The following is a 15,825-nucleotide window of genomic DNA, read 5'->3' as shown; positions in this document are numbered from 1 at the left end:
TTTGGATTTGGAATATTGCAAAACTATTGTTCTCTCTGGAGCATCAGTTTCTTGTGTCACTGATGATTGGTTGTACCATAGGAGATTCTTCTTAAATGTTGAACTGTCTTTATTCAGGTGAAATTATCAGCTGCCCGGAGAGCTTTCCAGTCAAATCAATTGATCTAAATGACTTAGTTGTTACTCTGGACATTTTTGTGCTGACTCTTCCATTGGAAATTGAGATTATGCCAACACATGTAAACCACCACAGGTAGGTCAAGAGTATTATATCTGTTTTGCAAGTCTCAGCTGTAGAGTGCATCACGAAATGAGTAAGTCCTTCATCTCAGAGTAGACAGGACCTTAACTTAACATTTCGTTCAGAAAGTTCAACTATAATTATATGCTCAAGAGTTCATGAAGTCTGAGTGAAGATTGTTACTGCTGGCCAAGAAGGATACTTTCACAGAGTTTAAGACATGACTGTTGGAGTAAAGTATTGGCCACACTTCTGGAAAACAATCCAATGAGTAATCCATGAACTTTCAGTAAAAACAACTTGAATTTTACAACACAAATACAGGGATCTAGCTCATTGGAATTTCCTTGGAGCTCTTTGTATGACCACTGCGGCCTAATTTGAATCTGCTTTGCTTTCTGCATTCTCAAAAGTGCCTCTTGCTCAAACAATGAACTCCCTTTCAAACAAAATATGTGGACTGTACTCAGTACGTTTATGACAAAGATGATCTGTACAAAGGCATTCTTAAGTATTTATTCATTCAGAGAATGCGGGCATTGCTAGCTCAGCCAATTTGTATTGCCCATCTCTCCTTGCCATTGAGAAAATGGTGGTGAACTCTTCAACTGGTGCTGTCCATGTATTGCAGGTGTGTCCACAGAGATGGTTCCAGGGTTTTGATCAGTTCAGTAGAGGACCCATTGTATAGTTCCAAGTTAAGATGAAATGTACCTTGGAGGGAAGCTTTCAGTTGGTGGTGTTTTCATTTTTCTGTTGTCCGTGGCCTTCCAGAAAAGAGAGGTTTCAGAGAGGTGTACAAAACTCTGGTGCAGCCACATTTGGAGTATTGCATTCAGTTCTGGTTACTGCATATAGAAGACTGTGGAAGCTTTGAAAAGGGTGCAGAGGATATATGCATGGTATGTAGGATATTGCCTGTTATGAAGGGAAGGTCTTATGAGGAAAGGCTGATGGACTTGAGGCTGTTCTTTTAGAGACAGGGTTAAAAGGTGACTTAATTGAGACATATAAGATAATCAGAGGGTTTGATAGGGTGGACAGTGAGAGCTTTGTTTTCCTCAGATGGCGATGGCTAGCATGAGGGGACATAGCTTTAAAGCTTTGAAAATTGAATAGTCTAGGGTAGATAGCCTTCAGATTATTCCACAGGTCAGCACAACATTGGGGGCTGAAGGGCCTGTACTGCGTTGTAATGTTCTGTGTTCTATATTTGGAAGGTGCTATTGAAGGGATATAGGTCAGTTTAGCAGTTTTTCTGTGGATGGTATGTACTGCTGCTACTGTGAATTAGTAGATGCAGGGACTGAATGTTGAAGGTGGTACATGCAGTATGAATCAAAAAAAAGTGTCAAGCTTCTTGAGTGTTGTTGGAGCTGCACTCAGTAGGCATGTGGAAAGTATTGTGGATTGTTATTACTGCCTTGTGGGTGGTAGCTGTCATAGAATTTCTAGCTCCTAACATGATGATGTAGCCACTGTAATTACATGATTGGTCATGCTCACTTTCTGGTCAATGACAAAGTGAGGATGTTGATAGTAGGGCATTCAACAAAGATCATGCCATTGAATATCAAGAGAAAATCATTATGTTCTCTCTTGTTGGAGATGGTTATTGCTTGACATTTGTATGGTGCACAAGTTTCTTGCTACTTATTAGCCAAAGTTTGGATACTGTCCAGATCTTGCTTTATGTGGGCATATTTTATTCAGTGTCTCTGCTAGGTCTAGCAATGTTGTCATTTAGATAACGTATGTAGTTCTGTAGAAATGAGTAGAAGTCTATTTGCCTGCCCACGCTGTACTTGAGTTATGGTGTTGTCTGAGACGAGCAGATGTTTACATGTAATACTCAATTTCAGGCTACATTGACTTTGTGGTACTTTTTCCAAGGACAGCTGTGCTATTGTAAATTAATTGTGTAGGCTTTTTGTGTCTAACTCTTTACAAATATTCTCATTGTCTCTAGGTACACATCTGAAAGCAGCAGCTCTATGAACCGATCACCAGGCCAACCATCATCATATCGATCTGATGACGAGATAATGCAAAACATAGATCGACTTGTTTCTACCACAGATGAAAGGTATGGTCTGCTGAGAACTAATTTTAGAACAATTCGTCCTGGTGAGATTGTTCTTGAGGAAATTTTCAGAATTTGCTTAATCTATTTCAATTTGAAATTATCTGCATGAGCAGCATGCTATTTCCAAAGTGAAAAAATGTAAAATATCAGCAGTGTATTTCAGGATAACATTTTAGGTCTACTGTATGAAGCTCTGCTGTCATTTGTGAAAATTACTTGCTAATATAATATCCTAATCAAAAGAAATTTCTTTCAGCAACTTGTAACTGATTTATAATAGCTTGCACTGTGGAAACCATCGACCCAAGCTTAGCTTAGAATTTCAAGTTTTCTAACATTCTGCAGCTGGATTCTTAGAAAAATGATCTTATGGAAGTAATTAATTTGTTAAGCATTGGACATAGTACTAGCGACCTACAAAGAATGCCTGTAGAGGCTCAACGATATTTGTCTTTGCATTTTTAATAGGACATAGAACAGTGCAGTGCAGGTCCTTCAGCCCACGATGTTATGCCTGTGGAAGCCCAGCCCGAGCTTGCTGGCTTCTTGCGAACGCCTGTCCGAGAACAGAGAACCACCACTTGATTAATAGTGTCAGCAGTACTGTCTTTATTCAAGTTTGCAAGTATACACGTATACAAACAAGCTTGGGAGCAGATCCACGCTAGCCCACGCCGGGTGCTAGTCCGTAGTTGCTCAGTTTTCGATTAGAAACATTGTCATTATATACAGAAATTCTTACGCCAGACAGTTTCCTGTGTCACGGGGTTATCACAAAGTACGTTAATCAAGTTATACTTAAATGTAATCAAGTTATATTTAAATGTAAAAGTACACATCAGGGATGCTAAGATATACAGACGCCAGCATTACCTCAAGTTAAGACATTAGCATTTTTCTGAAGATACGCTATTAGCACCTACTTTAGTTAAGACATCAGCATTGTTTGAGAGTTAGACATTTAGGCACCATCATCCTACTGGTAGCCCCCTTTGACCTGGTGCTATGTACTATACTATTCTCGGACATGTGGGAACGGGCTTGTCTATTCAGCTTATTTCAGGGAACCTTACAAGTTGCTGTGTTAGCAGGTTGTGTGTCGCTCAGCATGTCGATTAGTATAGCCAATCCCCCACAAACATTGACCTTTTTAACCGACACGCCGAGCGCCATTTTCTATATGGCTACTGGGTCTATTTTCACCTTATCATGCCCAGCATTTATCTTAATCTATGAGCAACCCAACCTACACACCCATCAATTTACTGCTGCCCATGTGCTTCTCCAGGAGGCGCTTAAATTTTACTCTAATTTTACGCCAAACTCAAAGCTTTTATTTATTTAGTAGCAACGTTATCAAAAGCTTTTTTGGAAATCAAAATGTAAGTGTTAATACTTACCATAGTCCATTTTGGGCTGTTAAATCCTGAAAAGAAGCCAAGCAATTTAGTCAGGCAGGATTTTCTGCTTCTGATTCTGCACTAACAGCTACCAACTGGATTATTGTTGTACAGATGATTCTCAAATTTACCCTTTATTGCTTTATGTTACTTGCAGTGAAAGTAAACCTAAGGGATCTGCAATTGCCATTGGCTGTTTTGTTCAGCTTTTCTGATTATAGGCACCAAAGTATGCTGGTTTTAATCTGCTGTAGTCCACAACATGTAATGATTTGTCAGTGTGTCTCAAATATCTTTGATTTTCTCACCTGGGATAAATACCATTTATCTTTGAAATACTCAGCAGGTCTGGCAGCATCTGTGAAGCAGAATTAATGGGCCAGATTTTCGTGGAGGAAATGGGAAACCTCGCAATTAAAGGAGATACATAAGCCAAAAAGGCTTCCCATCCCTAATCCCAACCATAGTTTTGCTCTGGGTGCAGGCTATGGAGTCAGATCCACTGCTTTTGGTGGCCGTTTAGGTGTGAGAATGTCTGACAGGATGCTTCTAAGATGTTCTCTGGAATTTTAGTCCAGATTTATTAAAGGCTTTTAGACCTTAATCTTCAGTCCCCACACCCTTACCCACTCGCATTTGAAAGGTTTCCTGAGTCATTTTGACTTAGTGAAAATCCATAGAATCGCAAGTATTAATTACTTTTTATCAGAACCACAATAAATTAGAAATGTAATATCTTTAAGCAGATTTATGGGCAGAGGAGCAGTGGTAGTGGAGAACAAACAGAAAAGACTGTGGTATATTAATGTAGACCTTCCTTTTTTGTTCTTCTATCCTACCATTATCCCCTTTCCCTGCTTTTGTACTTTATTTAAACTTATCACATGTCTACCTTATTCCAGTTCTGATAAAAAGTCATCTGAAACATCAACTATATTTTTTAAAAGACACTGCCAAGCTTTCCTGAGTATTTTCAGAATTTTCTGATTTTTCTTCTGGATTTCTAGTATGAACCATATTTTGGCTTTTGTATAATTTATCCTTGGCAATTTATTTGCGTTGAGCATGCCACAAGCTTTAGTCTTAGTTGCCATGAAGTAATATATCTGTTGTTTTTGTTTAAAGAGGGCATGTAGTCAATGTCCTTTACAAATATGTCAAGACTATTTAAATTATTTATTGTTCATGGTCCTTCATCAACTGCTTTGTTGCTGTTGTACCTGTGAAATGATTATTTTATTGATATTCTCATCTCAGCTATTAACCCTTTTGTTGGTCTGTCATTGCTACCTGATCACCATTTCAATATACTTCTTATGGCTCAAAGATTGGTGTTGGAAACATGGCTTAAAAATGTATTGCTGGAAAAGCACAGCAGGTCAGGCAGCATCAAAGGAACAGGAGAATCGATGTTTCGGGCATAAGCCCTTCTTCAGGAATTGATTCCAGAAGAAGGGCTTCTGCCCGAAATGTCGATTCTCCTGTTCCTTTGATGCTGCCTGACCTGCTGTGCTTTTCCAGCAACACATTTTTAAGCTCTGATCTCCAGCATCTGCAGTCCTCACTTTCTCCTAGTTGGAGACATGGGTTCTGGTTTGTGGCCAAGGACACCTATACTGTGAAAAGTGGGATTTGTATCAGTGAAATAGTGTCTATGTGAACACTGGCTGGTGTTCCTGCTAACTGCATAACCATAGTGGATTTTAATATAAACAGGAGGGGCAAATTTGGAAAGGTGTGGTAAGTCAAAGAGTGGAGTTAAACACATTAATACAGGAATTAATTAGACCTCTGTGACAAGAAAGAATAGAGAGTACAAACCTAAAAGTAACCTACAGCTGAGACAAGAACTTACAAAAAGAGTAAAGGGTCTGTATTCATAAGCATGTAGCATTCATACACAATACATATACATAGAACATAGAAAAATACAGCACAGTACAGGCCCTTCGGCCCTCGATGTTGCGCCGATCTAAGCCCACCTAACCTACACTAGCCCACTATCCTCCATATGTTTATCCAATGCCCGTTTAAATGCCCATAAAGAGACAGAGTCCACCACTGCTACTGATAGGACATTCCTTGAACTCACGACTCGCTGAGTAAAGAATCTACCCCTAACATCTATCCTATACCTACCACCCCTTAATTTAAAGCTATGCCCCCTCGTAATAGCTGACTCCATATGTGGAAAAAGGTTCTCATGATCAACCCTATCTAAACCCCTAATCATCTTGTACACAAGATGATACTGAGAGCACAAATAAAAATTAATGAGAATAATCTGGTGGAAACATCGCTTCAGGATGACTTGGATTGAGAACTGAATCTTGAAGGCCACAGGACACTTAAGACTGACAGAAAACCAGGAAAAATTGAAGTTGTGGATATGTTGGTTAATGATGGTATTAGCCTAATAGGTAGGGATGACTGAATGTTGGGAAAGACCTTTTTCTTTTTTTTCATTTGTATCCAACAATTTGAATAGAAATGAGAAATGATAAAATGAAGCAGTCACTTGGGGGAATGGCTTACAGGTTTCCTAATGTAACCACATGGTAGGATGAAGCAATGAGGAAGAAATACTGAGAGTTTGTCAGAAGGGCATGTTGATGATCATGGAAGATTCTAATCTACATTTTAACTGGTAAAGTCAGAACAAAGATAGCCTAGATGAGGAGATCATTGAATGTTTTCAGCATAGTTTTCATTTTCATTCCTCCATATGATGAGACTCGATGGCTGGGCCAGCATTTATTGCCCATCCCTAATTTCCCTTGAATGGAGTTGCTTGATAGTGCCAGTTCAGTTGGTAATTAAAAGCTAACCTTGTTACTGTGGTCTGTAATCACATGTAGGCCAGAGCACACGTGAATAGCAGATTGCTTTTCCTGAAGGATATTAGTGAAGTAGATGTTTATTTATGACCGTTGACAATGGCTATGTCAACAGACCAGACTTTAACTCCTGATTTTTAAAATTGAATTCATATTTATATTATACTGGTATTCTGCAAAATGGAGTCAAAACAGATCCTCATGTTAGCTTGGATACTTTTTGTATGAGAGAACTCTAATTAGATCTTAATTTTGTAGCTTGGTACCATTGACGAGAACAAAGTCTTTCAGCTTGCAGGTTTCAAGGTATCCTTAAAACACTGGGTGATATTACCACCCTTTTTATCCAATCTATCCTTTTCTAAATATTATAAAGTCTTGGCTATCATTTGTATTTCTATCTCCAGTTATTTTACAGTTGATTCCTACCATTTCTTGTACCCCACCAGCACAATTGCTTTCAGTTCTGACCTCTTATTGCTGATGTTCCTTTTCTGTCTTGACACTCCTTTCATTTTAGTTTTCTTAAACATGGAGCAAATTGCTTCTGCGCCAGACTTTTCTATCCTTTACTGATCCCAATTACTTACAATATTATAGTACTGTACTTGTACAGTAATGCCAGCTTACCCTGAATCTCACTGATGGTACTTCAAAATATCTTAATCAGTGCTTACTGTGCTTTGGGAGATCCTGCAGTTGTGAAGTGCATGGTATAAGTACAAGTTCGTTCTTTCACTCACTCATTTTACTTTAGTAAGGCATTCTACAAAGTTCCCCATGGGAGACTGATAAGCAAGGTTAGATCTCACGGAACACAGGGAGAACTAGCCATTTGGTACAGAACTGGCTCAAAGGTAGAAGAAAGAGGGTGGTTGTGGAGGGTTGTTTTTCAGACTGGAGGCCTGTGATCAGTGGAGTGCCACAAGGAACTGTGCTGGGTCCTCTACTTTTGTCATTTACATAAATGATTTGGATGCGAGCATAAGAGGTATAGTTAGTATGTTTGCAGATGACATCAAAATTGGAGGTGTAGTGGACAGCGAAAAAGGTTAGAGCTGAAAATGTGTTGCTAGAAAAGCGCAGCAGGTCAGGCAGCATCCAAGAAACAGGAATTTCGCATTTCGGGCATAAGCCCTTCATCAGCGAAGAAGGTTACCTCAGATTACAACAGTATCTTGACAAGATGGGCCAATGGGCTGAGATGTGGCAGATGGAATTTAATTCAGATAAATGCGAGGTGCTGCATTTTGGGAAAGTAAATCTTAGCAAGACTTATGCACTTAATGGTAAGGTCCTAGGGAGTGTTGCTGAATAAAGAGACCTTGGAGTGCGGGTTCATAGTTCCTTGAAAGTGGAGTCACAGGTGGATAGTGAAGAAGGCGTTTGGTATGCTTTCCATTATTGGTCAGAGTATTGAGCACAGGAGTTGGGAGGTCATGTTGCGGCTGTACAAGACACTGGTTAGGCCACTGTTGGAATATTGCATACAATTCTGGTTTCCTTCCTATCAGAAAGATATTGTGAAACTTGAAAGATTTATAAGGATGTTGCCAGGGTTGGAAGATTTGAGCTATAGGGAGATGCTGAATAGGCTGGGGCTGGTTTCCCTGGAGCACCGGAGGCTGAGGGGTGACCTTTAAAGGTTTACAAAATAATGAGGGTCATGGATAGGGTAAATAGGCAAAGTTTTTTCCCTGGGGTCGGGGAGTCCAGAAGTAGAGGGTGTAGGTTTAGAGTGAGAGGGGAAAGATATGAAAGAGACCCAAGGAGCAACTTCTTCACACAGAGGGTGGTACATGTATGGAATGAGCTGCCAGAGAAAGTGGTGGAGTCTGGTACAATTGCAACATTTAAGAGGCATTTGGATGGGTATATGAATAGGAAGGGTTTGGAGGGATATAGGCCATGTGCTGGCAGGTGAGAGTAGATTGGGTTAGAATATCTGGTCGGCATGGACGTGTTGGACCGAAGGATCTGTTTCCATGCTGTACATCTCTATGACTCTAAGATCACGTAAGGCAACAGTTTTTTAAAAAAAAATCCTTTTTGTATCCACCTTGTTTGGAATTGGTCAAAGAACCTATCCTAATCCATGCAACTGATAAATTTATAGAAACAATTGAGGTTAGTAGCCAAAGCTAACTCATGAAGTGAATTTTTATATGTTGCATTTCCATGCACTAGAAATATCCACCAAGCTACCAGCTATACCAGTCTTTACAAACTTGAAATAGATCTGTTGATTCAAGGACTATGATTAATACAAAGGGATTTTTGAGTGTGAAGATCTGTTTTTGCATCTGAAGCTATAGGATCTTTTAGGCATTGCGATTCTGGGAAAATTGAGTAGAGAGGGGCACCTACCAGCTAATCTTTCTTCTGTTAAATTAACACATCAGAATTGGGCAGTTTTCCTGACAGGCTTGTGCTTCTTCCTAACAGATTTTCCAGTATTTACTGTAAGAATAATCCAGGTATAGGAAATCTGCTTCTTTGTATTTCCAGGATGCATTTTTTAACTGATCTGTCTTAAGTGCAGTGGATAGTGTTTTGCATTTTTACTGTTCCCAAACTTGAAAAACGTATCGTAATGTCTCCTCATTCTTGATCTACGTATTGTGTTATTTCAGGATTACTGAAGCTTTGTGTGATCCACTGTCTAAGCTGCCTGTGTTGCACAAGCAAGCTGTTCTCGCTACAATGGATGAGGTACTGTCAAGAAATAGCAACTATTAAATGGTTTGACAGCATACTGAATGTTTTAGCAAGTGCCATTGATTCCATTTGATTCCATTGATTACACTTGTATCAGTGCTGTATGGAAACCATGATTCTAAAAAGTTGGAACTTCGCCCAGTACAGGTAGACAATCCTTTATGCGAAACCCTCGGGACCAGCTGTCTTTCGGATTTCGGAGCTTTTTAGATAAAGGATTAAATGACACCTTCAAGGTATAATTTAAAATAAATGCTGAACAGCAGACGCACCTGTGATTACGATGAGCGCTGAGACAGAATTGATTCCTGCCATTGCTGGGCCACACCGCTAAGTCACGCCTTAGTGATGTGGGTTCAGTGAACTGTTTGCACACCAAACAACATCATTGTTGAGAAAAAAAAGTTTAGCTGTGTTTTTTTTAATTGTATGGTACCTATCAACACACAGGATTTTCTGTTTCCTACCATTTTTATCGTCAATAAGGATTTTAAAAAATGAAAACCCCTAATGACGACCAAAGTGAGATCATTTTGTTATCTTTTATCCCTCTGTTTTCAGGTAACATTCTCACTTATTGCTGTCTCAATTATGCATAATTGCCAATAAAAAATGTATTTATAATGCAGCTTTAGCATAGAAAAATATTTCAATTATATAAAGAGGCAGTGTTAAGAGTGAACCTGTGAACGTAACATACCTTGATTTTCTGAAAGTATTTCATAAGGTACCAAACACAAGACTGATACTCAAATCTGTCTGAGAAAGTAAGAATAAAGAAGCTATTTTCAGGATGACAAGGCACAACCCCTGGACTGCCATTAGAATCACTGTTTGGAGTTCTTTTGTACCCAAAAATATGGAACTCACAAATGTGCCCAATTCCCTCAGTATTTACCTGCCTGTCATCTATTTAAAAAAAAGTTTACTTTCCTATTCATCCTCCTAAAGGGATTATCTTGCATTGCCCCACAATTTAACCCACTTGCCACCTTGTCCACTCACTTGTTCAAACTACATCCTTTTGTAACCTCTTTGACGTCTCTATCACTTATTTTCCCACCTAGCTATTTGCGATCTGCAAATTTGGATCTGTTACTGACAGTTCTGTCATGTAAGTCATTGATATAATTTGTGAATACTCCCCTTACACCCACCACCACCACCCCCCACCCTGGTTTCTACAGCTCCAAACAAAAAAAAACTCAGCAGAATTGACAAGACTACTTTTGGTAAAACCACGTTGATTCTGCCTCAATATATAATTTTCCAAATGCTGTATTGCAGTATCCATGCAACATAGTCTAATAGAAGCTACTAGAAAGTAAGAAAGATATAATGTTCTGCAGCTTTTGAGTAGGATTGACTTCGGACAGGTGGTAGTTTTGGTCAGTTTCCAATATCAAATCAGGTCCTGCAATGCTGTGATGGATGTGCAAGTTTCACACAATCTAAAATAATCTGTGAATGATTAGCCACTGCTTTGTTTTTAGTTCAATTTTTAAGAATTTAGCAGAATAAGAGCCTTGTAAAGACTATGTTATGCAACTTGAACAGTTATCTGTTGTTTTCTAAGCTGTTCTATTACACTACCTGTTATATAGATCCATTGGCTTCTGGAGGATGAGATTGTTTCAGCCTTGCGTCATTCAACAAATATTACTTTAGCTACCCTACAGAAAGTTGCAGATCATGTGTACATTTCAAAAGGAAGACCACGATGCCACAGCAAAGTGGTTCCCTTAAAGTTTGTTTTTGGTCCGGAGGAGTCACTGGAGAAATTTAAAGAGGTATGAAGAAACTTTAGGTGTGACTAACAGAGTCTCATGATCATAGAATTCAGAGAGCGTTGTTATGGCAGAAAAAAAAACAATGGCAAGGTGTAATCATTATTTCTAATTTAAGATCCACATACAAATTGGCTTGAGGAGGGGCTGGGCAGGAGGATGTGGGAATGGGTAAGAAAGGGAACCACTAAAACATAATTATATATTTTAAGATTACACAGGTGTTAAGCTAGGCAAGAATTAAACAATCCTAATTTGGAATATATGAGATTGATTATTACGTTTCTGCACTTTCCGTCAGAATAACTCTTGAAATATCAACCATGGGGAAAGTCGTCTTTCATCTCTGTCAAGCAAGCAGTTATTGATTTCACCTAGCGCATTCACATACATCGTATCAGTGTTAATGATTGGGAGCATCCCTATATCCTACCTAATCAAAACAAATGTGTTTATCATTGTACCAGCATAATTGAAGTGCAGCATCAGTTATCAACACTTTAGAGATGATATAGAGACAGACAGGAGCTGATCGATTATCATTCCTATGATTATAATTTTAATAATTCCTTTTTCGTGTGTTTATCTTAAGGAGTTTAAGCGCATGAATCTTCCAGGATACCTCCTCAATGAAGAGGCAAACAACTTCTACTATCTGTCTGTGAGTCGCTTGCATGCACAAAGAATCGAAGCAGCGCAGAAATGTTCCACAGACCTAGCACAGCACAGCCTGGCAAGTGAGTGTGTGGCAGTGGCATGTGATGAGAGTGCAGATGCAGAAGTAGCTCTGATATGTCATCAACAACAGGAAAATTGGACTGAACCAATGGAAGTGACAACAGTATCGATATTACCTGAGGGAGAGAAAAGTGAAGAAAAATCGCAGGTAAACAAGTTTCAGTCAGCTGATGGTATCCATTTTTCACTTGTAAAATGAAAGATTTAGTTGTTTAAGTAGTGTTAAAAGTATTTTCTGTACACTTGATCAGGAATTGACCACTGCTGTAACAAAAGAGCTATAAGCTGTGCATCCAGTGCAGGCTATTAAATTTATTTTGTTAAAATTGAAATGATTTTCTGATATGATAATGCAATCGGCATATAATGTTTAGTTAAGGAAGTAGTATGGCCTTACACACATTCCTGTTTTTATTAAAAGTTATTTTTATAGACTAGGATGGGCTTCCATGAGCTTAGCCTTCATAGAAATTTCTTTAAAGTTTCCAAAATAAAGAAAAGACAACATGTTGTCAATGTTATCGAGTATTTGGATTGGTTAAAATGGAGCAAGCAATGGACACATATTGTTATGTAAGAAGAAACCAAGGGTAGATTTTTGAAGTTTGTGTCTAGAGAGAATCATCAGCATTTGGAACATGTGACTGGTCGATACATTAAGGATGTATTCATTGCTGGCAATCTGGCTGTGAACAGTCATTAAGGAAGAAAGATCGTACTGGATGATCAATCTTGTAGCTAGTGTTCTGGAGCTTACTTCAATTGACTTTGAAGGTCAGAAGAATTTTGTAGATTTTCTTGCCCCTAAATTGACCTCTCCTTGAATATTACAGAGTTACTGATAGCTGGGAGTGCTCTGGCGATTGTGTTCTTTCCAATAGCACCATAAAGTTTGGTAACAAATTTGATTGACTTGCCAGTCTTTTCCTGTCTGTTATTTTCATATATTCATTTCTGGGAAAATGAATGATATAAGTTGAATCACTTGTTATTCATGCCTTGCTGTGGTCTGTATTTTAAAGGTCTTGAAGAATGAAAACAAACCAACATCTGAGAGAACAGTGATACCTGCTGTGACTAATGGAGCATACCTTTCGTCAACTGAATTAGTTGAAGAGAGCATGGAAGGGAAAAGCTGTCTGTCTATCAGCCAGTCTGATCAACAGGATCAAGTATTTACAGTGATCAAGCCCGATCGATCTCTTACTAGTACACCTCTCCAACAGTCAAGCCCAGGACCTGAGAGAGTACCAGTGGCAAATCCCCCTTCACAGGCCTCTTCTGCTGTGAGTCTCGTCGAATCTGTGCAGTCCAATATACCTGGCAGTACAGGTGTGTTATATTTTACAAATTTAACTCATATGCTGACTTGGAAGTTAGAATGTTAGCCTGTTAGGTTCCACAGTAGGTGCTTGCAGGTTAAATCCTTGTCTTACACCGAGAGTTGAACACAAAAGGGATTGAATGGAAAAGCTTAATATGTGGCAAGTGTGCAGTGAATGTTTGAATATTGGATTCAATTATAAGGTTGCTTGGTTGTCCACAAGAGTTTCATGGAAGTTGGAATTCGCACCGTGGCCTCACACCATGCCAGGGATGTGGGTTTGATTCCAGCCTTGGGCAACTGTCTGTGTGGAGTTTGCATGTTCTCCCCGTGTCTGCATAGGTTTCTGCCACGTACTCCGACTTTCCCCCCCACTGTCCAAAGATGCGCAGGTTAGGTAATTGGCCATACTAAATTGTCCCATAGTGTCCAGGGATGTGCAGGCTCGGTGGTTACAGGAATAAGGTGTGTCTGGATGGGATGCTGTTTGGAACGGTCACTGTTGACTGGATGGGTCAAATGATCCCTAACTGCACTGTAGGGATTCTATGATTTTGTAGAAACCCACTAAAATGTATGTTGAATATGTTGTTGTTCTTTTGATTTTTTTCACAGGGTCCTGAGCACTTCATTCAGCAAGACAGGAAGTGGATGTCCATGATCTGATAACATTTATTATCCATTTAATTTTAAATCTGGGACACCTGAGTCCTTTTAGGTCTATAAGTCCAGGCTGGTAGCTCTTAATTGTTCAAAAGAAAGCTCCTTATTAAAATAGAGATTTGTGGATCCTATTTTTACATGTTGAAAGCTTGATTATGTAACATAAGTAGCCCAATCACAAGCTGAAACGGAACATCTGTGTTAGCCTAATAACCATAATCATAATTTTCAGTACAATTGAATTTATAATGCTAAATTATGAAATTATGCTAGATATTCGACTACTACTGGTCGAAGTTGGGAAAGTTCTTGAGAGCATGAATAGATAGCTAGTTGGAATACCAACCATAGCAAGGCTGGCATTTTTGTTTGGGCTTCCTTTAGGTCACACAGAGAATAAAGCCAGGCAGAACAACATTTGTAGCAACTGCAAAGTCCCTGACAAGTTCAGGGCATCTTTATTGATGTTTTTTGTGTTCACTCTCTTTCTTCTGCATGTATCCTCCTTTGCATTCTTCATTTTTTTCACAGTATTATGTATTTTTCATCTGTGTTTGATCCTTGACCTCCTCTCTTATGTCTGTACCTTTTAGGCTTTTGCAAACTGAGACCAAGCCGAGTACAGAGTGTGGTTTCCAGTCAGGGCAGTCTGGATTCTGATCTATTAGGTGAGAGAATCTTTTCTGTAACTTTGGTTTTTAAAACCATATGTACTTAGTTCCATTCACATAACTTAATGAAACAAACAGTGGAAAGGTACAAAAAATGATGCGCTAATAAATGTGATTAGAGCGGCTGTGCTCTGCTATAGCACCATTTGATCACATTTCCATTACAGATCCTCAGGATGCACAAGTAACTGTATTTTGTATCTTTGTTTGCAACTTACAAAATGGCAAGAAGTGGTTTTCTTCATTCAGGTTCATCTTTGCACTAATTGAGTAACTAATCACTGAATTTTACAGGAGAGAACAAAGTCATTCAGCCCACCATACCTATGCTAGCTCTTTTAGAAAGCATGCCTAAGTTGCCGCAGAAGGGAACATGCGTTACATTAGATCACTTAGTGTGGAACCAGGCCCTTCGGCCCAACAAGTCCACACCGACCCGCCGAAGTGCAACCCACTCATACCCATACCCCTACATTTACCCCTTCACCTAACACTACAGGCAATTTAGCATGGCCAATTCACCTAACCTGCACAATTTTGGACTGTGGGAGGAAACCGGAGCACCCGGAGGAAACCCACACAGACAAGGGGAGAATGTGCAAACTCCACACAGTCAGTCGCCTGAGACGGGAATTGAACCCAGGTCTCTGGTGCTGTGAGGCAACAGTGCTAACCGCTGTGCCACCATTAAATAATTTTGAAGGCTAAAGTATAATTTTATCCATGTATCTGTATTAGCCAGATTGCCTCAAAGTTTCTGTTCGTCCCATTATGTTTTGTTTCTAAAAAGGTAGTAATGCATAATTGTGTTTTCTTAACTTTTTAATTACTAGTTCCTTTTAAGTAACTTCCTTTCTCAGACTGTACTGCAAATCTTTGTAGTTGATTGTCTCTCAAATTAAGGGTTACACTTTTTTCTGCCATGGGTCTTCATGTGATTGAACAGGCTGATTCCTGACCCATGGATCTATGGACACATGGGCAGGATGTCCTGTGAAGTAGTGGAATTTGGAGTGCATGATTTCAATATGATAAAGCTTTATGGATAAGTTGTCATTTTGAATAATTGGTTGCGTGCACCTCTCAGTCATTAAGGTCAATGGCACCATGCTTCAAGGTAAACTTGATAGGTAGATGTAGGTGTAGGTCAGAGAGGAGGGTAGCATGGATAGATGGGAAGGAAGATGGACAGGTAGGACAGGTCAAGAGAGCGTTGCCGAGTTGGAAGGTTGGATATGAGGTAAGGTGGGGAGAGGGGAAATGAGGAAACTGGAGAAATGCATATTAATCCCGTCTGGTTGGAGGGTCCCAAGGCAGAAGATGAGGCATTCTACCTCCAGGCAACGGGTGGTAAGGGTTT

The 15,825-nt window shown here is 39.4% G+C and overlaps 1 protein-coding gene across 1 annotated transcript in view; it reads left to right on the top strand.

The window, feature by feature from the left end:
- The window catches only part of szt2 (SZT2 subunit of KICSTOR complex), a 246,689-nt gene that overhangs the window by 99,817 nt on the left and 131,047 nt on the right, over nucleotides 1-15,825 (top strand). Inside the window, exons 34-40 of the mRNA XM_060830553.1 lie at nucleotides 118-253; nucleotides 2,211-2,327; nucleotides 9,198-9,276; nucleotides 10,887-11,072; nucleotides 11,662-11,955; nucleotides 12,830-13,139; nucleotides 14,388-14,462. Of these exons, the coding sequence (XP_060686536.1) occupies nucleotides 118-253; nucleotides 2,211-2,327; nucleotides 9,198-9,276; nucleotides 10,887-11,072; nucleotides 11,662-11,955; nucleotides 12,830-13,139; nucleotides 14,388-14,462 (1,197 nt within the window). The remainder of the gene's footprint in view (nucleotides 1-117; nucleotides 254-2,210; nucleotides 2,328-9,197; nucleotides 9,277-10,886; nucleotides 11,073-11,661; nucleotides 11,956-12,829; nucleotides 13,140-14,387; nucleotides 14,463-15,825) is intronic.

This window comes from Hemiscyllium ocellatum, chromosome 9, assembly GCF_020745735.1.
Source record: "Hemiscyllium ocellatum isolate sHemOce1 chromosome 9, sHemOce1.pat.X.cur, whole genome shotgun sequence".
Taxonomy (NCBI): domain Eukaryota; kingdom Metazoa; phylum Chordata; class Chondrichthyes; order Orectolobiformes; family Hemiscylliidae; genus Hemiscyllium; species Hemiscyllium ocellatum.
This window is presented reverse-complemented; position numbering and strand designations above follow the sequence as displayed.